The sequence below is a fragment of the Labrus bergylta genome, chromosome 5 (genome assembly GCF_963930695.1).
Source record: "Labrus bergylta chromosome 5, fLabBer1.1, whole genome shotgun sequence".
Lineage (NCBI taxonomy): Eukaryota > Metazoa > Chordata > Actinopteri > Labriformes > Labridae > Labrus > Labrus bergylta.
The window spans coordinates 12,631,803-12,654,716 of NC_089199.1; the positions used below are offsets into that span (position 1 = coordinate 12,631,803).

Below are 22,914 nucleotides of genomic sequence, written 5' to 3' on the forward strand. Positions count from 1 at the left end.
CTCTAAACCCAAACAGTTGTAATCCTCATATTGACTTGATTGGATGTAAACCTCTTAGAAGGTGAAGCATGGGACACCTTTGGTCATGTAAAGTCCAAGATTAAACCTCACCTCCTGAACTCACTGTAGAGGGGGTTACACAGTCTGTGACCAGACCATGGAGAGATTATGGAACACCCCAGGGTGCCAATTATTGAGAATTGGTCTACAGGAACAATGTGATTTTAAACTATTGGCTCTTAGACTTCTTTTTTCTGTATCATTGTTAGGCTTTCTTTACATCTATTGTCATCACGTGTGTCTCTCAGAATCAGTGAGTTTGTTTGTTTGCATGTTTAAAGGAGACGTATTTATAGCCCATCACAATGATCCTGAGTCCAGGCCATATGGTACATTGTGCACCAAAATAAGTAGCTTAAGCAGTTATTTCACCAGTATGTGAATACCAGCAGAATTAAACTGTGTAACGGCAGAAATCATGCACTTGTCTCACTCTGACCTACTGAATACACCTTCATCTGTATCACATAATTAGAATGATTTAGAGGCAGTACTAAATTGTTATATGGTAATATTTCAGTAAAATAAATGAAATATTGAAATAAACAAAACAGTGCAATTCCAATCCATGTAATGTTCACGGTTTTGCATGGATGTATCATATTTTTATTTTTTTGTATTGATATTTTAGGTAACAGTCAATATTTTGTAATATGTGACTTCAATATTTCAAAGTTGATGAGGGCTGAATTGAGTTGTTACTTAGATGTATATTTTAGTCATTTTTAACATGCTTAGTCAGCTATGATCATCAAGAGAGAGAGAAACAGGAAATGAAAATGTAGAAATGTAATAAAAAACATGAGAAAAAGAACACTGGTCATGATAAATGTTTACATTCATTCAGTACAATTTTTTTTGTTGACACCAGTAGTGTCTTTATCCCTCTGCTTGGCAGGAGTGGGCAGATATTTTTTTGTCTTCACACTTACTAAGTGGACTTATCCTGCTGAGGAACACTGAGGAGTCATCCTGCTAGGGCCTTTACAATCAAGCAAAAGGTGAGGGATCAAGGATCATCTGAAGGAATTACTCTTGGCCAAATCCTTTATTCTTAGAAGGAGGGCGTCTTATCTCATCCCACCTGATTGGTGAGATATTCAGCATCTCGTACAGAAGCTCTAGGACCAGAGGGAACTACCACACAATTTTTTACAGCTCACCCATGCAGCCATACAATTTTCCCCACAATGCCTCCTCCTACCTGGGCCCTCACGGGGACCCCCCTCTATCACGCATCGGCTTCATCATCCTCTCCATCATCATGGCTCTTTTCACCGGTCCGGCAATCGTGCTCAACGCTACAGTGATCATCGTGTCCCTTATGCACAAGCAGCTGAGGCAGCCACTCAACTACGCTCTGATGAACATGGCAGTGGCTGACCTGGGCACTGCCATGACCGGAGGGGTGCTGTCCGTGGTCAACAACGCCCAGGGGTACTTCTCCCTGGGACGAACAGGCTGTGTCATGGAGGGCTTTGCAGTCTCTTTGTGTGGTGAGTTGGAAGAATAGCAAAGTATTTCAACTGTTCAAATGTTTTCAGTGAAACAGTGTAAATTTATGTAATTTTTTTTTTATTTAGTAGAGTGACACATTACATCATTTCCATGTAACCACAGAACAGCATTCACGTCCCTGTTCCCCTTAGTATCTCCCTGACTTTGCTTCTTTGCAGGAATCGCGTCTCTGTGCACTGTTGCTCTGATCGCTCTGGAGAGGATGTTTGTTGTGTGTAAGCCATTGGGGCAGATAACCTTCCAGAAAAAGCATGCAGCTGGAGGCATCGCCTTGTCCTGGCTGTGGTCCCTCACGTGGAACTTGCCCCCCCTGTTTGGCTGGGGCAGGTATGAGCTGGAGGGGGTGGGGACATCCTGTGCACCTGACTGGCACAACAGAGACCCTTCCAACGTCTCCTATATCCTGGCTTACTTTGGAGTGTGCTTTGCTGTGCCCTTTGCCATCATCCTTGCATCATACGCCAAGCTAATGTGGACACTACATCAGGTGAAAGTTTAAACACTTAGCTTTGACCTGAAGGGGAAAAAATCTAGTCCTGCAGTACTCTATAACAACTATGAGTTAGTCCAGTTTGGAGTAAATGTAGTATTGAACCCTTGCAGATATTTCCTTAAAACACTACATTCTTCAGCTGTAGTTTTTATTCAGAGCAGATTACAATCAATTGTTGCAGACTAGAGCAGTTGCTCCAAATGTTAGGAAAAAAAAGCAGTGCAAGGGGCCCTTTTCCCAAATGAAAAAAGGGTGAAAAAAAAGAGAAAGAAAAAACAACAACAACAAATCTACATTCCCAAGTGTGGAGCAGGGGGCTGTATTATCAATGAGCCCCCCCCCCCATTAGGATACTTCAGATGGAACTTTTTGAAGGTGCAGAAGTTGCCTAAACAACCTAACGGGATATGAAGAATCTTGACTTGTTTAAACAGTAAAGTGTTACTTTCTTGTTACAGCAATCTGGACAATCTAATAATGCCATATACTTTATGATAGAATATCACTCCCAGGGCCCAGATTCCTGCAAAGATTACTTTTATCATTCACATTTTTGGCACAATTTAATGTGAGTTTTTCTTTCTTTAGGTAAATGTTCACATACGATTTTTAGATACATTTTTGTTGTATTGGTGCTTTTTACATAAGCCTGTTTCTTCCATCATTGATAATAAGAGTGTTAAGTTGAAGTAAGTTAATGTGTTAGTTTAATGCTCTGTAGTGTCCCATAACCTCTATGAATTTAACATTCAGGATACCAGACACATTAGAAGAGATTAAAGGCCAACAGTGGATAATGCTCTATAGATTCTCTACTTTACAGTTTGATATCATTTCTGTGTTGCAGGTATCAAAGATGGCCTGCGTTGAAGGTGGTGCAGTAGCAAAAGGAGAGATGAAGGTGGCGTCCATGGTGGTTCTGATGGTTCTAACATTTCTCATCAGCTGGTTGCCTTATGCCAGCTTGGCCCTGCTGGTGGTCTACAAACCTGATGTGAACATACATCCGCTGGTGGGCACGGTGCCAGTTTACCTGGCCAAGAGCAGTACTGTGTACAATCCCATCATCTACATCTACCTGAACAAACAGGTACCACCACATTCAAAAGAAAAGATTAAGACTCATGGAGCTGTAAGAGCTCTAAAATACTTAGACGTTTTGGTACATCAGCCCCATCTAGTGGTAGTGAAAGGGAGTGTATCTTTTGAGTAGAACTGTTTTATTACAGGAATCAGCATTTATGTTTTAACTGGGGCTAAAGGCATAACCAAAGGTCAATTTAAAAATCAATCTTTGTGTTGATTGTTTATGTTGTCCTTAAATGTGTAACTAAAAATAACAGGTTTCTTTCACTTACAAAAGTTCCTCGTTTACTGCTTGTTTTAAGATGAATGAAAAACAGAATAGCAATTCTAAAATATTGTTTGAAAAAAAGTCTGGATTAATGAAATAATTGTCTCAACTACCTCAATGTTTTCTATAAGTAATATGTCAAATTATTTTAACAACTGAGCTGATGAAACACTTCTTTGTGCTCACAACTATATCATTTTGTAATACACCTCAACACATACTCGTGTTTCTGCACTGCTCATAGATACCAAGTAGAAGTCCTAGATGAGCAACAAAATATTTTAGGTTATCGTTTATCCAGCAAACTCTTCATGTTCAATCTTACATATACTGTAAGATTGTATTATTTCTTTATAAAGCTGAACATGTTTATAATTAGGGGATAATGTTGTCTATGCACAATAAGGAACTGAGTAACCTGCTGCAGAATGATGTCAGAGTAACTTTTCTTGGCTGGAGTGTTTGTGCGTTTTTTTTTTTGTGAAATGTCTTGTCTCCTTTTGTTTCTACAGTTTCGTAAATATGCAGTGCCTTTCCTGCTGTGTGGGAAAGGGAGTGCTGTGGAGGACGAAGAATCAGAAAACTTAACAACCATGGAGACGACAACCAAACAGGTGTCACCTGCCTGAATTGAACACACACCTGAAACATGTTGAATAAAAAGATGTCTCGCCTGTGATACTGTGACTGCAGTGTTCCTATGAGCAGTTATACTGATATCTTTCTACGTCATGAGGAAAAATCTTGATGGTTCTGCAAACAGAATACAAAAGAATGAGGGGAGTAATTTAGCATAAATTTATTCAATGGTCAATAGAAAATAAATAGTATCGATTAGTATCGATTCAAATAAAGTCAAGGCCCAAATCAAATGAAAAATACAAAAAATGTATTGATACAAAACCTAGAAGGTAAATAGTAAAGCATTTGCTACTAAGAGAAATGATGTTTACTGAATAAAAACATTAAGGAGCAAATATCAAGACTTTCAAGTAGAGAACATTACCATGGGTCTTTCCATACTTTTGTACATATTTAACATTATCTTCTATTTTAATACAGCTTTCAGAACATTAATAGTAGCAATAGTAATTATAATTATAACAATATGAAGAAAACTAATAGAAACGTTCAAATCAATGTGTTTCTCTGTAAACTTTTTTTTTTTTAACCCTACCCACGAACAGAGAAACTGTGCACCTTGAAAATATTTTTTTAATACTCTTTCATTCCCAGCATTGTAAGGTGAGTTGTAAATGACAAATATAGATTCCACTAAACCATACACACAGTCACAAAAAGTACAAAATTGTCTCACCTTAATACACAAATCTGTTTAGAAAAAGGAGAAACAAAAGCACTATACAGTTACTTGTGCAAAGACAAACAGCTATGTGCTAATATTTAAATACCATTGGTATAGACCTAACCAAATCATTATTTTCTTTTCTCAGGAATCCCTGACATGAGGTAAAAGTAAGTTCTTTTCATCTTTAGTTTAACACAACTTTTAAAAGTGTTTACAAAATAATGCATATCTTCAGTTCATCAGTACTGTAATTGCTACGAATAGTACACATGTGCCTGTTATGTGCATCGGCCCTTTTATACGACAGTTGTCAGAAAAAGGACTAGCACACTTTTTTTTTTTAAACTCACAAACAATTCAAAGAGCCCTTTCAATGTGCACACAAAATGGAAAACCTACATTTTCATGACAGTATTCGGTTGAATTAGAGCACAGGACGCACTCGCCTACAAATCAAACACTCATGAACGACAGATCACGTTTACCCTAAATATCCTTAATTTAAATCCTCCATGGTAATGCCTGAAAAAGCCCACTGCAGTTTGTTTATTTCAGTATTTCGATAATCGTGGATGAATAAAGAATCTTGACATTGTGATATTTGTGGGCTCCTTTTTTTCTGCATCCGGGGTTGATTTTCCCTACTAGCCCAATTTGTAAATCTGATTAGAAGGGAAAACACAAAGTTTTTTTGATCTCTTTCACAGACTCCACTGTGGGACAGACAGGTAAGCTTACACAATGATATGTTGTCACGTTGCCTAACGAGGTATTCTGTAAGCAGGAACCAGGCAGGCTGAGAGAGAAAGGGGGGCGGAGGGGGTTCATATTGCTTAGCCTCTCTCCAGCATCCTGACAGCAGGACAGCCTCTGTCCACCACCTACTATATACACCCGACTGTTTCTGACCTTTGGATGTGTGCATATGTCTCCTGCCGTCACACACTACACGAAGGCTGAGATGTGATTGCCAAGATTCATTACAAAGGTTTAATGGAATTCCACCATGATCAACAAAGCATGTCATGGAAAATCCCAGCACAAGCTATGAGATATATTAATTCATCCCTGTTATCACCTTCTGTCACATTTCTATCTTTCAGCAGCACAAAGGCATTAGAGAAGGGGCTGACGGAAACAAGGTTTGACTCTGAAACCAACTAAAAAAGCAGCATTGTAAATGCACTATGCATTTGAAATTCATGTGCATTACCTGCACAAAATATGCAAACAAATGTGGTCGTCACATCCGTATAAAATTTCAGCCCTGGATCCTTAAAGCTTGCCTCTAAAAATACTCCTTTAAAGGAGGCTTAACCTTATGCAACTGGTGTTGGTGTGATGTATTAACACATGAACCCCTATGCTAAGAAATTAGCCTTTTGCATATCTTGTGCAGTAGTGTTGTCACACAAGCAGAGCCTGTTAAAATGTAAAAAAGAAAAAAAAGGATCCATATAAACAAAACAAAAAAAAAGGCAAATAAATATCAGACTGTTGTACCTAATAAAGTAATGCAAGGCTGCTTTTGTAGCATAACAGGAGTCACAAGGGTCCATATTGCTGATCTTTTAAATGATACATAATTACAAAATATAGAATATCTCTTTACAAAGGTTCTTTTGTTATATAATACAATTTACAGCATATCAACTATGAAATATTAACCAGGCTATTCTAAATTTTTGAAATAACCTGCCTGCTAGTGCATTTATCACAAATGCTTCAAAAGTACACATCTCAAGTTGAATGATGCTATAAGTAGGACAGTAAGTTCCTGCATAATCTGGTACAGCTCTACTTCACTTTTAGACTCAGCCTTAGCAATCATTAAACGCTCTGTTCTAACGACAAAGGGATCAAGTTTTTCTAAAGACTGGGGGGGTGGGGGGGGGTGGGGAAGGGGGGGATATGCCTTTCTATGCTTGCATTGAAAACTTGCATGATATGCCAAACCTTAATAAAGTGACCGAGGTAATGACATCGTACATCTGATTGTCATCACCCTAAGAGACCCGCCCTGGAGAGTGTCTCACACCTATGCCCAATGGTCCATCTTTCCCTGGCATTGATGTCCTTATCTCTGATTGGCTGCAGGCTGACGCTGTGTGTCACAGCCTTTGGAAGGTGCAGTCAGTCCGTCTGCACTCAGCGAGGTGGTGTCTGGCTCTGTGCCGTGACCTCATTCGCTGGCAGGTGGAGAACAATTAAAAGAGCAGGACTGTTGTGTCTCTCTTCTTCATGCCTTTTTCTCTTCACTGTTAAAGGCACTTCTTTTGGTCAGAGCCAACAGATGCATTTCTTTTTTGTTTTTCTTTTTTTTCTTTTAATTTTCATCGATATAGTGGTTCTAAATTGCAGATTTCTCCAGCAACTGCTATAAAGTCGTGATGCAGATCATCTCATCTGCCAGGTCCTCCTCATAAAGAGCTCTCGGTTCTGTCTCTGGCTCCTCGTCACTGTAACTGGCTGCCGTGTCCTGCAGTTCATAGTCCCGAGGCGTCAGTATGGGGAACACGTTGACCCCATTGACACACGGGGCAATCCCTCCATTAAGCAGGTGACTGGCTGCACTCTCCATCTCGTCTATCGTCATCTCACAGGCGTCTGCTATCTCATGCTTTGTGGCAGCGACGAACTTTGGGTCCTTGGCGTATCGCCCAAGCCCTTCTGATATCAAAACCTGCGTCAGGATGGGAGGACAAATGTTACTTGGGATTTTTTTGCCATAATTGCCATAATGTGCCTTTGAGATTCCAAACCAAGCATCAAACTCACCGCTTCCACAAGGCTGGTGGCGCTGCCTCTCTTCTGGTGGTACTGGTTGTGGTACTCGGGTGGCACCTGTAGATGGACCGGTGAGTATGTTCTCTGGGAAAACTCAGGGTCGTCCGTGTACCATGAGCTTTTGCGTACCGACACCTGGCTGCTGGCAACACTGCCCCTGTGTGGGTGGTCCACTCTGATGAGAGGTGTGTAGTACGGAGACTGGTCTTTACTGGCCGGGGTAGCAGGGGGCGTGGCCCAGGAGCGGGTAGAGCGGGTTGGGGAGAGGCGATGGGCTCTGCTGGAGTCTAGGCCTGCTACAGCCATTACCTGATGGGTCAGAAGAGACAATTGATAGAAAAAGTGTTGCACAAGAATATAAAGATGTGGTTATGAGGGGAAATCTGATGTGGATGTTTCAATTCAAAGAGTGAGGGGTGCATACAAGATGATTCCAAACATGTCTTAAATGTGCAAAAGTGTTCAAAACAATATAGGTGAAGAACAGTACTGGTGAGACATGTGCCAGTGTTACCTGGTGCTGCATGAGGTGCAGTGGTAGAGCAGTACGCTGATGTGGAAGCTCGTCCTGGCTACTCTGTCTGCGCAGACACTCAAAGTTGAAGGACGGCCTCCTGTTACCTGAACGAGCCAGGAGGGGAGCAGTGAGTGACCTCATGCAGGAAACTCTGACAGCATGCAAAACTGCAGACACTTAGGGAGTATGATGCTGGGTGGGAGGGTCAATCATACAACAGCTGTAAGACTTGTATTTGTGCATTCTATAAGGAGACTATTTGATGACAAAGAAAGTGGCTGTAATAGCCTCTGTTGTCTGGAGCTAAATATCTAACATTGTCTGAAGTTGGTTTATAGCTCGCCAACAACCTGCAGAGTTTTTCTGCTGCATTCAAATGAATGCATTGTTAATTTAACTTTTGATTGTCATTATTAACTTTATGCTAAAACAATTTAATTTGTAAGTATTTGTCACATCATGTTGATTAAAGATGTATTCTGAGCAATAATTCAATTATTGTGCGTTACTGGTGATGTTGTGTGCAGTCAGACAAGATACTCATACCAGCTCACGGTTAAAGGCTTACTTTGCGATTTTTTGATCCAGTAGATGTCGCCCTTGAGCAACAGCATGAAACCAAAAAAACTTGCAGTGCATTGTTGTGTTAGCATGCTAATGCTAGCGATCTTTATTATGCTCGTATCTTCACACTGCATGTAAATTTACCCAAAATGAGCGTGATCTAGAAACGCAGTTAAGCAGTGAGCACAGTATATTATTCTTCTTTTCTCTAGTCCCTCAATAAAACAACTTTTATGCGAGGGGATGAGCCAGCCGGCCGTCCGGGCGATGTAAACAAACTGAAGATATGACTCGGAAAACTCAGAAAACTTCACAGACAGTGGGACTCGGGTGTTACACCCATTGTAGACAGTCATGTCATTTCTATTACATTTAAGTGTGAAAAAGACTCTTGGCAGTCCATGGTGTAAAAGAACAAGTGTTTGACACTGTTGTGACATTATTGATTACGTTGCATCAGAAAGACATTTTTGTGTTTTTGTTCTTTTAAAATTCAGATCGTTTAAAGCCTCTGTGAGGAACTTGGGCTTTGTCTTGAGTTTGGCGCCCCCTGTAAACAAAGTGATACCTATGACCCTGTCCTTTAAATGTGAGTCATGTACTGTCAACTAAAAATCACCCCTTGCTCTATTCACATGTATCACTCGCTGAGAATTTTTGCTGTGGAAAAATGTAAGTCTGATTTTGCAGCATAATGTCAATCAGTATGGGTAGACCTGCAGCGGTTTGAGACATTAAAATAATTACTTAGAGATTATCAGTCTTGTCACTAACGGTCTTGTTTGCTATTTTAAGTCGTAAAGAGGCTTCGGTAATAATTTCAGTCTGTTTCATAATCTAAAAACTCTTCACAAAAGCTTTAAAGTAAACTTGGAGCTCATGATGAAGAAAACAAGGGTAAGATACCTTGAGGTGTTGCAGGAAGCAACCGTCTCTTTGGTGACCTCCGTGAGTCACGGTACAGTGGCTGCTCATCATCCTCGTAGTAACTGTCAGGGTGATGGTAACCTTTGGGAGTCTCATACTCTGTGTCACTGTTCTGATACCTGTCGACAGAAAGAAGAAAGAGCATGTAGAAGGAGTGCAAAAATCCCAGAAACTTTCCAATACTTTAAATGTCTTATAATCAAATAGGTATCCTATTCTTAGCGAGCTACAACTGCGTAATGATCAAATTCTACGCCTAGTGAAAAGTCAGAGCTCATTACCTGTCCCCTGACAGCATACTGTCATCTTCATAAAACTCCTCCCCGCTGTAATACTCCCCAGACAAGCGGTCTTCATCAAACTCCTCCTCTCTGCGGATAGTGGGGTGGCGTCCATCCACTCCACGGGACCTGACGAGAGGTCAGAGGGGTCAAAACAAGCTCACTGCTGCTGATGAGGGGGGGATTACTGGAATAGGGCCATGCACTGCCATGCAGACGCAAGCCTCCAGGGGGCAGCGATGCAACTGAACACAATAATACATTTGTAATAGCCAAACCAGGACAACAGGCAGAAGTTTCGTGTTGAAGAGCACCACTTTGTCTTCTAAACATCCCTTCCACTTTGAGGTCCTTTTTTTTTTTTTTTTTTTTACATTGATATAAAGATATTTTTATTGAAAGGAATCATTAAGTAAAAGTGTAATCTCTGTGTGATGTGCATAAAATGTATATAGTTGTGAGAAACTTGTGGTGCAGCTAAAGTGCTACCTTGTTTTCAACAATCTGGGTCCCTCCTCAAAGCAGGCATGTCACTTTGACACATGCATAAAGCAGGGCTGCGCTCAGCAATATGCTGGCCATAAATATTCACGTTATTTCTCCTTTAACTTGAAAAGGATTGGACACAACTGGATGTTAACAGAAGCGGATGATAACCAGACAAATAACAGGCCAGCATATCGCACATTACACCGATTTAGCAAGGATGCAACCATTCACGGATTCAAAACCAAATCAAAAGGATAAAAAAAGAGAACTAAAATAATAGAAGATCTTCTGTCTGCTGGTTGAGACATACTTGCTGGAGCCAAACCTACGAGAACATACCTAACATAGGTCTCATAGTAGCGCCTTCTGTCCGAGAAAGCAGAGGGATGGTTGAGAGAAAGCATTTTGGTTAGGAAGGAGAAAGGGAGGAGAGAGCACAGAGAGTGTGACATATATATCATACAGTATATGAGACATATACAGCATGCTCATATATATGTATGAAGAGGAGAGAATGTGATGCTGACTCCAGTGTTGGATGACAATTCCATTTCCCATTCTTACGATAAGAGAGAAAAAAATCATTTCTCTTCTGTAAAGTGTTAGCAATGAAATTGTCGCCCAAACTTATTGGGTCCTGGGAAAAAAACAGGCTCAATACTGGAGCATCTGACTAAACAGAGCATGAGAAATCAGGAGATAAGAGTATAGAGGGTCACTTTTATGAAATGAACTGTCAGTGTGAGAGCAGGTTTGTGATGAATTATGGAATGAAAGGTTTTAGAATAAAGGTTGGTGAAAAAAAGGAAGGTTTGATAAGAAACAGAGTCTTGCCTGTGGAAAAAAAATCATTGTGCAACTGATCATGTCCACAGTTTTGATCATGTCCTTAAGCTCAGTGCATGGAAACTAAAACCCCGATTTCATGTGATGAGCTGTCATTCTACCTAATGTAGCTTCATTAAATGGTTGAGAAAGTCTCTCAGGTGGGAAGTAGAAGAAGAGGAACTCCTGTAATTGTTATTTGTTATATCTTTATATTGGAGCTTCAGTCAAACACTTCATAATGTATAGTTAGAACATCACACTGGAACACTTACTGTCTGACATTATTAAATTACATTCTGTGTAGTTATTATGTAACTACTATGTAGTTAGCTATTTTGAATTGGAAAAAAAACAATTTCTCTCTTAACCGTAGCAACTGTCTCTTACTTTCTTTTTTGATATGTTAGGTAAAACCTTGACAAAATCCTGCTTAATTACAAACACACTACATACTGGGAATGAGCGGTTTTTCAGAATGATGTTCCTAATGTCTCTATTTACTGTGAATCTTGAGCAAATTCCCATATCTAAACAATTAACTTCAATTTGACTGTAACTTTCCACATTATGTTATAAAATGTTGTTCTACATTTTGGGAATAAAGGAAAGAACACAATGTGTTGATTGGTATAGGCCTATGATTTATCTCTGTACATTAAATTAAAAGACTTTAAGAGTGTATGGTTAACCTCGGAAGAAAAAAGATTTAATGTGAAACGTGTGAGCTTTAGGGAGCTAAGGCTAAGGGCTGCTGACCCCAAGCTTTAGGCCTATATTTACTGTACAGTCATGATGAAGCTCATATAGCTCTTGGCAAGAAAGCTAATATGCTTATTCTTAGCTGGTCCCAGGTTAAATTGAATTTTTAAAAATCACACAAATTATTTTCTGACCTCAGATAAATAACTCCAAACACTAATGATCAGTGTGGATACCTTTGACCCTGCGGCGTTTGGGGCTTCTCATAGTCGTAGTAGGAGCTGCGATGGCCTGGGTAACCATTAGGAGGAGCGTGTTCATAGTAACGATGGTGTCCTCCATTGGGCAGGCTGGAGACGTTGGCGTTGTTGAGGTTGATGTTAGTGGATTTGGGAGACTTGCCGTAGGAGTTGTGGTGTCGGTGGTGATGGTGGTGGTGGTGACGATGGTGGTTGTGGTGGGACATGGCGTTGGCTCTGGAAAGACGTCCCACTGGCTGGTCCATGTGGGCGTAGTGAGGCGGAGGCTGCACCTGGAGAGGTCTCTGTGTAGCGTTGGTCTGATGGCCGTTGGATCTCCGATGACCACCGTTCATGAGATGGTTTCCGAAGAGTCCCCCGTTACGCTGTGAAGGAATGCTCAAAGTAAAACCACCGACTCTTCTACTTCTCACAGCAGAACAAACATGCTATTGATGTTAAGTCTGATTTTATTTTCAGAAACTATGAGCAAAAAAAAAAAAGGTTCAGAAGCTGGATACATGGTGCATGGGTGAGCAACATGGATGCACTGTTTGTAGTTTGTTGGAATTGAAATGGAGAAAAAATAAAGGAAGCTAAATCAAACCAAATGAGCAAAAAGCAATATAAATTATCATTACCATAGAAAGCACCAATAAAATCAGTTACCCTATAAATTTCCTCGTCTTCCTCTGGAATAAAGTCTACTAGCTCGTCATCTTGCAGGTCACATGATATCGCTCGGCGAATTTCGGGCCCAATATCATGCAGTGTGCGAAGGCCAGCCTGTAACCATGACAATAAGAAGGCTAAACGCTACAGCGGGGAACCTTCATCTCACAACTCACGAAATCTGATATCATACCACAACCACGACACACATTGGGTGCGCACACACACACACACACACACACACCTGTGTAACATGTAACACCTGACATTTAGAGTATCGACAGACTGTGAGAGATGAGACCACACAGACAGACAGATGTGCTCTCCTGAATGCAACCTGCTGTGAATATTAGTGGGTTGAAATGTCCTGTGTAGCTTCCAGCTGTGCTCTGTCTCACACAGCCTGGTTGAGTGCATTAAACGTTTCTTTTCTTTCTTTGCTCTGCTTTGTAGTTTACTTTAACAAGTCAGCAAAAAATACACAAAAATATAATTCTAATTGAACTAAAAGCTGGTTATACTGTCTGACGATGATATATGGGGGTAAATCATGGCCATATATCGTACATGACAAGGTGACATGACAAATCTGTTAGCATGTGGTTTTCATGAGTTGTCGAGTGAATTGTGATGCACAATAAAAACAGATAAAATGATGGCTGGAGACAATGACACACGCTTAACATCAACATCTATGATACTTAAAGATGCAGAGACATAAATGTCACACATTGGAAACACATAAATCACAGTCACAGAGTCATACTGTGCACCAAGACCATGAAGTCCTGCTGGATCATAAACCACAACATTAATGATATCTGAATGAAATGCACAGACACATTTTACAGACTTGACCAAGGAAAATGCTCGAATCCATATTTTCACACAGTTTCATACAGTCACTCTCTTCGCTGTCATTAAACACAAAACCTGTGAGACTCACCTGTAAGGCGATGGCTGTGTTGTTCTGGGTTGGGTGAGCACCGACCAGGCCTTCCTCTTTACGTTTCTTGAATTTCCTAAAGTAGTCCTGTATCAGGAAGGTGGCATAGAACTTCCCCACGGTTACCTCATCATCTGAGTGAACAGACCACACAAATGCTTCCTGTGTCAGCAGGCCACTACTCACATCACCCAGGGAGAGAGAAGGAGAGAATTTTCTCCCCTCCCCTTGTCCATGTTTTTCTGTAAACTGCAGGTCCGTCGCTTTAAGACTGCAGACAAGTGAGGCCCTCGGCAAACCCAAATGAACCAAATGATATACATCCATCTTGATGGTGTATATACTGTACCTCAGTATGCACCACATGACATCCTTCTCTGTTTATAAAAGAGAACAGAATATCAAATATGTGCTAAAAGATTTTTGTTTTGGTTTGGTATATTTGTACATCCTATATGGGACAAGAAACTTTAAAATTATAAGTTTCCCTTTAAGTAACTGTGTCCATTTTGCGCCCCCCTGTGGACAAGGTGGTACATGTTGACTCTTTACTGATTTTGTCTGATACACAAGTACGTAAGTAGCTGTTTTTTTTTTAACAAATAAATCTCACCCTGCTTTCTTCTAAAAGTTAAATGTATCAGTCAGAATCTTTGCTGTTGCAAATGTGAACAAAAGCTGTGTCTGCAGCGTGTTGTTCGTCACTATGTCTGACACCTACCCACTCCGCTGGTGTTTTACGCGCTAAAAATAACTAGGCTATATAGATGTATTCAATCTTTATGATGATGGTCTCATAATGTCTTTACGCCCCTCAAGAGGCATCATGATTATTTTCAGTCTGTTTTATAACAACCTAAACACTCCTCAGGAACTTTAAAATGAGAAGGATTCAATAGGAGGTCAGTACAGTACCAGTGTGATCTTTTAGAGCTTTGAGTCATTACTGCTGAAACTTTTCTTTCAGTCGGTCAGAATGAGTGGGATTTTCTGGCACAACATCACCAACTTCCAAGGTGCAAGTATGTAAGTGCAAGAGTGAAAGGCTTGAAGAGGTCAAAAGGCTCCAGCAACACTTGTAGATCAACTTTATTAACAAATTAGACCGACGCGTTTCGGCTTGAGCCCTTCATCAGGGTCAGGCCACAAGCCAGAACGCCTTCATCTGGGAATCCCACTCATGACCCTGATGAAGGCTACAACCGCAACATGTTGGTCTAATGTGTTAAGAAAGGCTGATCTTCATACTACAAAGTGTTGCCGGAGCTTTTTGACCTCTTCCGTCTGTCAGAATGAGCCAAATGAATGTTATTTTGACGATAAACAAACACAAAGTAATTAAAAAATACTGCAACTTTTCTAATAGCTTGAAAATGGTTATTTAGATAACACGCATCCCAACTGGCTTCCATTAATTACCTTTCAGACACTTAACTCACTACTTCAGCACATGCAAGCAAGCAGGTCTTGAGGATGCATCATACATGTTTGTATGTCTCTCTGGCTAAAGTCAGTATGTGTCATCTCATGTATGCCCATTTGTTTAAAGTTTTCTGTGAATGTTGTACCTAAAATGTATGTTCTCAATGTAATTTTGTCTCAGTAGATTATTGTAAGTGAAAGAGTGTGTGAGAATAATTCTGAAGCAGGGGTCTGAATCACTTCATAACAAGAGCGCTGGGGACAGAGATCGGAGAGAGAGGCAACACTAGTTCCATGCCACCACCCTAAAACAGAACTGCTTCAGAATATTCTGAAGTGTCTCAGAGTTTTGGATACAGAGATATAACAGAATGAGAAGAAGAAGAAGAAGAAGAAGAAGAAGAAGCTGTGGAAGCTGAAGCGATGAGAAAAGACAGCAGTTAACACAATAGAGAGATTCCGATGGAGAGAGAAAGAGAAAGGAGAGTGACGGATAAAGACAGAGAGTGAACGATAGGAGAGAAAGACAAAGCATGCTCTTGCACAGTGGTCTACGAGGCCATGCAAGCCCAAAGCCCAAAATGGACAGTCAGAGGCCTCCATCAGCGTCCGGTGCAGGAGGAGACACACATGTATAAAAACAGACTGCAGAGGGGACAACCAGAGAACATGAGCACAGAGGAAACAGCACAATAAAGCTTTACTTATGATGATAAGACGTCTGTGTGTGGGGTTTATGTTAAGGGCATATTTATGAAAGATTAGTTTGAAGCTTCCTGTAATGTTATGTTATGATAAACATCTTAAGGGCAGCATATGATGTGCGTGTGTGTGCTCCTATGCAAGCTGCTCTATTTTGTTTGTGTGTCAAACTAAATCAGAAACACAAGAGGTGTGTGTGTGATTTCATTGACAGACACAGGCCGGTTCCACTAACCACCAGCAGGGGGCACCACTTGATCCAGCAGCTTCATGCTGGTTCTCTTCCAGATCTTCTTGATGACTGCTCGCAGCTCTTCGTTTGCCTGCTCTAGATTACCTGAAACCACACGGGGAGCAAACTCAGAAAGCAGAACTCCAACTCACAGACTCTTCATATTCATGCAAAATCAGAATGACGGGTTACAGAGGAAGTTTAGTTAAAGCATTGACAGGAAATGTTCAGTAGCAGTATTGTAACGGTTTCATTTTTGTCTCATACCGTCAGTTTTGATCTTCAGGGCGGTGCGCACCAGTGCAAACAAGGTGGCGTTAAACATTACAGTGCCATCACTGTTCAGAGGCATGTTCATGGCTACCAGCCTCTGAAATTAGAGCACACATATACCTTTAACATGTAAGGGCAGGTAAGCTACACAAGCAATATTTTGTGCATTCTGTTAATGAAATATTAAAAGAAAGATGGCTACAAAACCTTGCAAGCGACTCTGTGAGGGCACAGTTTGCCGAAACCAAGAGGAGGCTGGATTCGACGTAGGAGGGTCACAACATCCAGATGCTTAATTCGTCCTCTGATTGTGGAAAAAAAGAAGAAGAGGTGTAAGACATTACCTGCACTGACTCACAGGACCAAATGATGTGAATGGGAAAACATTTTCCGATGTTAAAGGACATAAATCACTTACTTTGCTTCTGGGTCGTACTCTGACCAAATTCTCTTGAATTCATCAAGGTGGTGAGGACCAAGGATGGACCAATCACGTGTTAGATAGTCAAAGTTGTCCATGATGACGGCCACAAACAAGTTTATAATCTGGAGGAGTACAAGAAAGTTGTCTTCCATACATTAGCTAGGTGTTGTGTTTGTGCTGTTCAAAGTCTTTCTGAAATGGGGAAGATATGGGCATCAGGAATCAAGAGGAAGCGTTTTGTTTATGGATAAAAAATGTGAAGATGCATTTGCAAGGTTTGGCACCTATTGAAGGCAATTTAAGCTGTAGAAATCCTGGCCTTTTCAAAGATAGAAATCTTTGTACTAGTGATGCTATTAAAACGTTTAAAGCATTAACACCAAGTACATTGAAGTAAATTAACAAGCAGTAATTCAAATACGTTTTTGTGCATACCAAGAAGGCGCAGAGCATGTAGAAGGTGATGAAGTAAATGATTGCAAATCCACTGCCACACGTCATCTCCTCCCCTGGGTTGTAGTCTGACTCAGGATCACACAGTTTCCCCGGCATACATGCCAGCATGATCTCCTGCCACGCCTCTCCAGTAGCACATCTGGGAAACAGATTGGCAACACAAACACTAATTAGTAACTCATCAAGCAACCAGCATAATGTTTAAGGTTCTTGATGATTCGCACACACCTGAAGAGAAGGAGCACAGCCTGAGGAAAGGTCTGGAAGTTGTTGTTTCTGTTGATGTGTGTACCATCCACCATGGCAACCTTGCCAAACACCTAAAGAACAAATATTTCCCAACATGGTTTTATCTGCAACCTCACCAGCCTGGGTAACGGTGCAAAAAATATTTCCTATCACACTTTATAACCAACCTGCATGCCAATGACGGCGTAGATGAAAAACAGCATGGCTATCAGAAGAGCAACATACGGCAGAGCCTTCACGCAGCAGAGAGGAGAGAATAAGGACGATTAATGTGGGTAATCAATGACTGAATAAAACATGGTTAAAATCTCAGTAACGTCACCCATTGGTTTTTGAAGAGGGGTTATGAAGCCCAACAGGCCGGATGTCATATTGAAAATGCTATCTCAACTGAACTTTTGATAAAACTATAAATGTATGAATCACTCTAAGACTTAATAAAATCTAAACAGACAAGTTATTAAAAAAAATTGCCACTGTACAGTTTGTACCAATATAGAAATTAGCTACTGATAGCAATTTTATTTTTTGAACAAGGCCGTAAATGTGTTTATTGCTGCTCTTCTAGTATGGGACCTAAGGGAGATGCTGTGGTTTTTGCAGCCAGCCTCTAGGTGATACTCGAGGAACTGCAGTTTTTTTTTTGCATTTCTACATTGGCCTCATTTTCAACACCAGAAGTTATTGCTTGTACTGTAGGTAAATTAAACATTCCCCTCCTTCACTGATCAGATAATTGTAGATCCCCTCACCTGGAAGGACTTGATGAAGGTCCAAAGCAGGGTGCGAATGCCCTCCCCTCTGCTGAGCAGTTTCACCAGCCGCATGACTCGAAACAGACGAAAGAAGGTGATGGAAATGCGAGCGCTGTCCTCAGTGTTCTGTGGAGAAGAGGACCAGAGCCAGAAAGTTAGAGAGAAACAGAGGATGAAGTGAACACAGAGCACCTGGCTGTGCTTTAAAAAGATGAAGAGGTTCTTAGACCCCGGGGCCAGATACATATGGGCTGGGTAGCAACACTGCATCTTAAGGTCTAGGAAAACTTGGTGTATAGAAGATTTAATATGAGCTAAGCCTTCTCTTTTTTGTGTAGGTTACTTTAGGCAAATGCAAATCTGTAGACTTAATACAGAATGTGGCCCAAACTTAATCAAGCAGAGTCTGTAAAGCAGTGTAGCCGCAGCTGATATGTTTCTGTTAGTCTGCGTCCAAAGCACTGTCAGGAGCCCTGTCACTGCACTGACCTAATGGGGAAGAAGCAAGGAGGCGAGCATGCTGGAGAAAAAAACCTTGCCATATTTGACAGGAAACATCTGCACAAGCATGGCACCCTCAGTCCAGAGTCACTGCATGCGGAGTCACAGTGGGGCCCACCCCAACGGGTCGGCCAGGAGGTTCAAAGGTTAGAGCTGGGTGCCCTGATACCAGGGGTCATCCATGGGTCAACTGCCCCACCACACAAGAAAGTGGGCAGAGACCATGTAGCAAGTGTCAGCAAGTACAAACGTGAGGAGCAGCCTTAAAAACTGCTCCCACCTAACGGCACACACAGCGTCACGTTTGAGTGACACACTCTCCTTAGAAATAACTTCAAACATTCAGGAAAATGGAAAGCTTTTTTTTTTTTTTTTTTTTTTTTTTTTAGGAAATATGCGAAAGACCAAACAAAACAGAAAAAAAGACGCAAATAAGAATGGAAACCATATAATGAGGAATAAAATTAAACAGAAATAAGCAACAGATCATAACATTAATGTAGTCCACAACAAAAGTCAAACAAACAAAGAAATGCAGTTGTATACATGGCATGGCCCTGAAGGGGGGGGTAGGGGGGTGGGGTGGGGAGGGGGGGGAGCATCTTACCCCCTGCTCATCCACCTGAGGAGTCTCCGTTGGCTTTAAAATCAAAGACCTGTGTTAATGACTTGCACAGAGCCAGCAGGTCTCACACACAAATCGAGCCAAATACTTAAAACATTAGATTAAAAAAAAAAAAAAAAAAAAACATTATCACACGGAACGGCAGCACATGTCAGTCAGGACGCAGACAGAACAGAGTCACTACTCTTCTTACTGACGGGACAAAACTGTCTTATTGTTTCACTATGACAAGGACAGACAATCATGTATCGCTGTCTATGAACACTTAGTATAAAGACAGACATTAAACATATTAACACTTTCAAAAGCAGTCACAAAACAGATTTACAGCTTAACATTCCTGACGAACAACATGAAACTATTGGAATACTGAGTAGCATGTAAGATTGCCACACAACTTTATCCCTCCCCCACTAAGGTGATCCCTACTGATGAGGTTTAATGGGTTTTATGGTTGGCATCTCTATGCTGAGCGTTAGACAGAGTTGATAAGATGACTAAATGACAGACATATGAAATTGTATGAATTCATTTCAAAATAAAAGCACCGTCTGCTACTCTAAAATAGCATCTACCTAGAACCCTTTTGCTTTTCAGATTCAGGGTTTTTTATTTGTATTTATACATTTTTTAGGTAGCTGAAACTGATTAATCACTGTAAAATTATTTGATCCAAATAGTTGCTCATTAAAATCAACATGTATTTGATGTTATAAAAATAAGTTATAGGATTTTTGAAGTATTCAGCGAGTAGTTGTACATAGAAAAGAATCCAGGTGCAACCTAAAATACAAAAAAAAGTTATCATACGGCTGATTGTCAGAATTGACTTGCGTAAAGATTTTTGCAAAAGAATGAGATTTAAATATCAGAGGGCTTAGCTCTGAAAACACAGAGCTACCCCAGACAGACATGGCTTCATTCAGTCCTTCAGCACAGTATTTAACAGAGCGACAATATGAGGTGCAGAATGAGCAGCAATGATAAACAAAAATGAAGTATTAGCTTGAGGAGGTTCTTTAGGTAATCCTGGCCACAGCCCTGATGGAGCATGCGTTCAGCATCGCCACGTTGCTGGGAGTAAGCACTGCACGCGCACGCAAGACATTTGGATAAGGAGGAGGCGATTGGTGAACTCATAGCAATGCAGCAACTCATGCATGTCAGTAGTGCCCTGCAAAAAAAAACTGCCATAGCAGGGCGCTCTCACAGTCCGGTGCAGAAAGAGGAGAATGAAGGAGAGAAAGGAGGAGGAAGGAGGAGGAAACCGCAGGGACAGAGACAGGTTCTGGCAGAGAAACTCAGAAGATGTTGAAATAGGAGGAAGAGGAGAGGCAGAGAGGTGTAAAGTTGGGGAGAGTCACTGTTGAAGTGTTCATGCACCTGACTGGAGTCTACACACCTGCGCTACACATGAGCTCCTTTCTGAGCTTTAAGAGCTCACTACAGGAAGACAGAACAAAACACAGAGACAATCACTCACAGAGACACAAACACAAGATCATCAAAGAACCTCAGACTCAGCTTAACGCACCATCAGTGTGAAATACAAAAGCAAGGCCATCTCCTGGTACGCTGAAGTATTTTAATCCACAGATTCTTACCTGATTAGAACTAAAGGGAAGCTTTGTTTTTCACTTGCATTTTAGAGTTAAACTAAAGTTGGAGGTACTGTAAGTTTAGTTCTTGAGAAAAGCTTATATTTCAAATACAGGCCACTCTGTGACAAATCTGTTTCATCTGATACTAATGAGGTAATTCTACAATTTGTACTGCAAAGCTGCAGTGGTCTACACAACTTTAAGTAAAGAAGTCACATTTTTCAGATTCAAACAAATTCTAGTGACAATTGTCCTTAATGTTGTGTAGGAAGGACACATTTCCATGTTTTGAGCTCCAGGACCATTCTGTCTGGAGGAAAAGGTCGAGGGGAAATGACAAGAGAGAAAGGGCAAACTTCACAAGGCTCTATGGGGAAAAACTGACCGGAGGGGAATGGAGCTGGTGACCAAGCGCCATCTGTGAGAGGCGGGACATGGAGAGGATAATAGGGAATGAGGTGAGTCATGGCTGACACTTCCCAGCATACATTTGGAAAGCTTTATAATCACACAGCTCATGACTGGAAAAGCAAGCAAGCAGCAAAAATCAATATATTTTTTTTTATTATAAATGATTGAATGGAAAATGTTGAAATGTCCGATCTCTATGTATCACAAACAGCAACCACATGCAGATAAAAGTCAGTGATGGATAAAAGGTGCCTCACAAGAAACCATGAAAGTCCTTGTGAAATGAACATAATTTCCCCGACACAAACATTCACACACACAGCACACCTGTAAGTAATAAATGTACACATGTAAGACGCACATGCATAACAGCAATAACCTGCACACAACTCCACCTCATGTCTTACACAAGATTTGTTAACAATCATGCAGACACACATTTAAGAACGGAAATTGAGAAATTAAAAACACAGAAAACATGAATATAACTCCAGAAAAACAGCACTGCAGCTCAGACACAGAGCACCCGGAAGGGGGGAAGAGGAAGGGGGCGGGGGCCGGGGCAAGGTTGAGCAGGGGGGACTTTGGTGCACTGCACCTCTAATAAGCACCAACGTCACCTCTATTCAACCAAAAAGTAAAATTTGACCTCAAAGTCTCCTTTGTTGTTCTATTAAATCATATTTGACCCACCCTCTTTAACTTTTTTTTTAGAACAAGCTGAACTCAACTCACAACAAATCATTCATAGACTTTTTTTTTAGGTGTCATTGGAGAAGTCAAGCCATATAGAGATTGTAGTAGTTGGTTTTTGGAAGTTTTTATCTTATGAAGCCTTGATGAGAATTTTTCACAAAGTAATTATGTAATTATTGGGATTTATAGAAACCTATTTTTGCCTGAGTCATTAAGACATTACAGGGGTCCCGAAGATAAAGTTGTTATTCGAAACAGGTTACACACAGAAAACATTACTGGATTATTACAATACTTGCCTCTACAAGTTTCTATGGAAAAAATGAACAAGAGTAAAACATTAGATAACCACATCATACATTATACTGCTGTGCATCAAATACAGGCCTCAGGTCGCAAAGATCATGAGCGACTCCTGTATATGACACGTGTCGTTTCACTACAGCGTTCAAGGGTAAACAGTTTGTGAAAGTTTGTCATGATTCCTGCATCAAAAAAATACCGCAACACAATGACAATGACACACTTAGCAGAAGCAAAACTTCAACAACACAGACTATTTGATCAACTCGGTGTACTGTGGATAAAAAACAGCACATAAATGAGGATGAAACTGAAGCTTTACAGAATAAGCCAATGACTCATAAGAAACTGAAAATGTCTTTTCACATTTCATTATCATGCTAGAGGTTATTATAAATATGGAGTGGGTGTTTAAGAAACATAATCGATAAAGAAAAAGCTTCCGCCTTTGAATATAAAACATCGAAAACCTTTCTATTTATTTGCTATGGACTTTTGTCAAAAGGAGAAGGCAGACATTTCTTCATTTCCAGCCACAACTACAGTATCTTTATTCAATATTTCAATTTCTACAACAACTT

The 22,914-nt window shown here is 40.7% G+C and overlaps 2 protein-coding genes across 14 annotated transcripts in view; one reads left to right on the forward strand and one right to left on the reverse strand.

The window, feature by feature from the left end:
- The first annotated feature begins 1,173 nt into the window (after positions 1-1,173).
- Positions 1,174-4,073, forward strand: LOC109997415 (parapinopsin-like). The gene is made up of 4 exons (XM_020651903.2): positions 1,174-1,556; positions 1,737-2,065; positions 2,919-3,161; positions 3,938-4,073. Exons 1-4 carry the CDS (start codon positions 1,226-1,228, stop codon positions 4,052-4,054), a joined length of 1,020 nt encoding a protein of 339 aa, XP_020507559.1. The 5' UTR covers positions 1,174-1,225; the 3' UTR covers positions 4,055-4,073.
- Positions 4,074-4,208: 135 nt separating this feature from the next.
- The window catches only part of cacna1da (calcium channel, voltage-dependent, L type, alpha 1D subunit, a), a 64,034-nt gene continuing 45,328 nt past the window's right edge, over positions 4,209-22,914 (reverse strand). For 5 of the 13 annotated variants that reach the window (XM_065954814.1, XM_065954815.1, XM_065954812.1 and 2 more), the window contains 18 exons: positions 19,305-19,337; positions 18,194-18,322; positions 17,609-17,674; positions 17,421-17,512; positions 17,172-17,331; positions 16,731-16,858; positions 16,520-16,616; positions 16,307-16,409; positions 16,043-16,144; positions 13,684-13,817; positions 12,735-12,851; positions 12,063-12,451; positions 10,639-10,665; positions 9,811-9,939; positions 9,509-9,648; positions 8,036-8,142; positions 7,513-7,830; positions 4,209-7,417 (listed from right to left, as the gene is read on the reverse strand). In XM_065954814.1, the coding sequence (XP_065810886.1) occupies positions 7,112-7,417; positions 7,513-7,830; positions 8,036-8,142; positions 9,509-9,648; positions 9,811-9,939; positions 10,639-10,665; positions 12,063-12,451; positions 12,735-12,851; positions 13,684-13,817; positions 16,043-16,144; positions 16,307-16,409; positions 16,520-16,616; positions 16,731-16,858; positions 17,172-17,331; positions 17,421-17,512; positions 17,609-17,674; positions 18,194-18,322; positions 19,305-19,337 (2,577 nt within the window). In that variant the 3' untranslated portion in view covers positions 4,209-7,111. The remainder of the gene's footprint in view (positions 7,418-7,512; positions 7,831-8,035; positions 8,143-9,508; positions 9,649-9,810; positions 9,940-10,638; positions 10,666-12,062; positions 12,452-12,734; positions 12,852-13,683; positions 13,818-16,042; positions 16,145-16,306; positions 16,410-16,519; positions 16,617-16,730; positions 16,859-17,171; positions 17,332-17,420; positions 17,513-17,608; positions 17,675-18,193; positions 18,323-19,304; positions 19,338-22,914) is intronic. The other 8 variants (XM_065954824.1, XM_065954825.1, XM_065954823.1 and 5 more) reach the window with 4 other exon arrangements.

Bases quoted from the DNA above. Each gene is read 5' to 3' on its own strand.
- LOC109997415 (XM_020651903.2), top strand. From the start codon at position 1,226: ATGCAGCCATACAATTTTCCCCACAATGCCTCCTCCTACCTGGGCCCT. The intron at 1,557-1,736 runs GTGAGTTGGAAG...GCTTCTTTGCAG, and splicing joins CTTTGCAGTCTCTTTGTGTG to GAATCGCGTCTCTGTGCACT. The intron at 2,066-2,918 runs GTGAAAGTTTAA...TCTGTGTTGCAG, and splicing joins TAATGTGGACACTACATCAG to GTATCAAAGATGGCCTGCGT.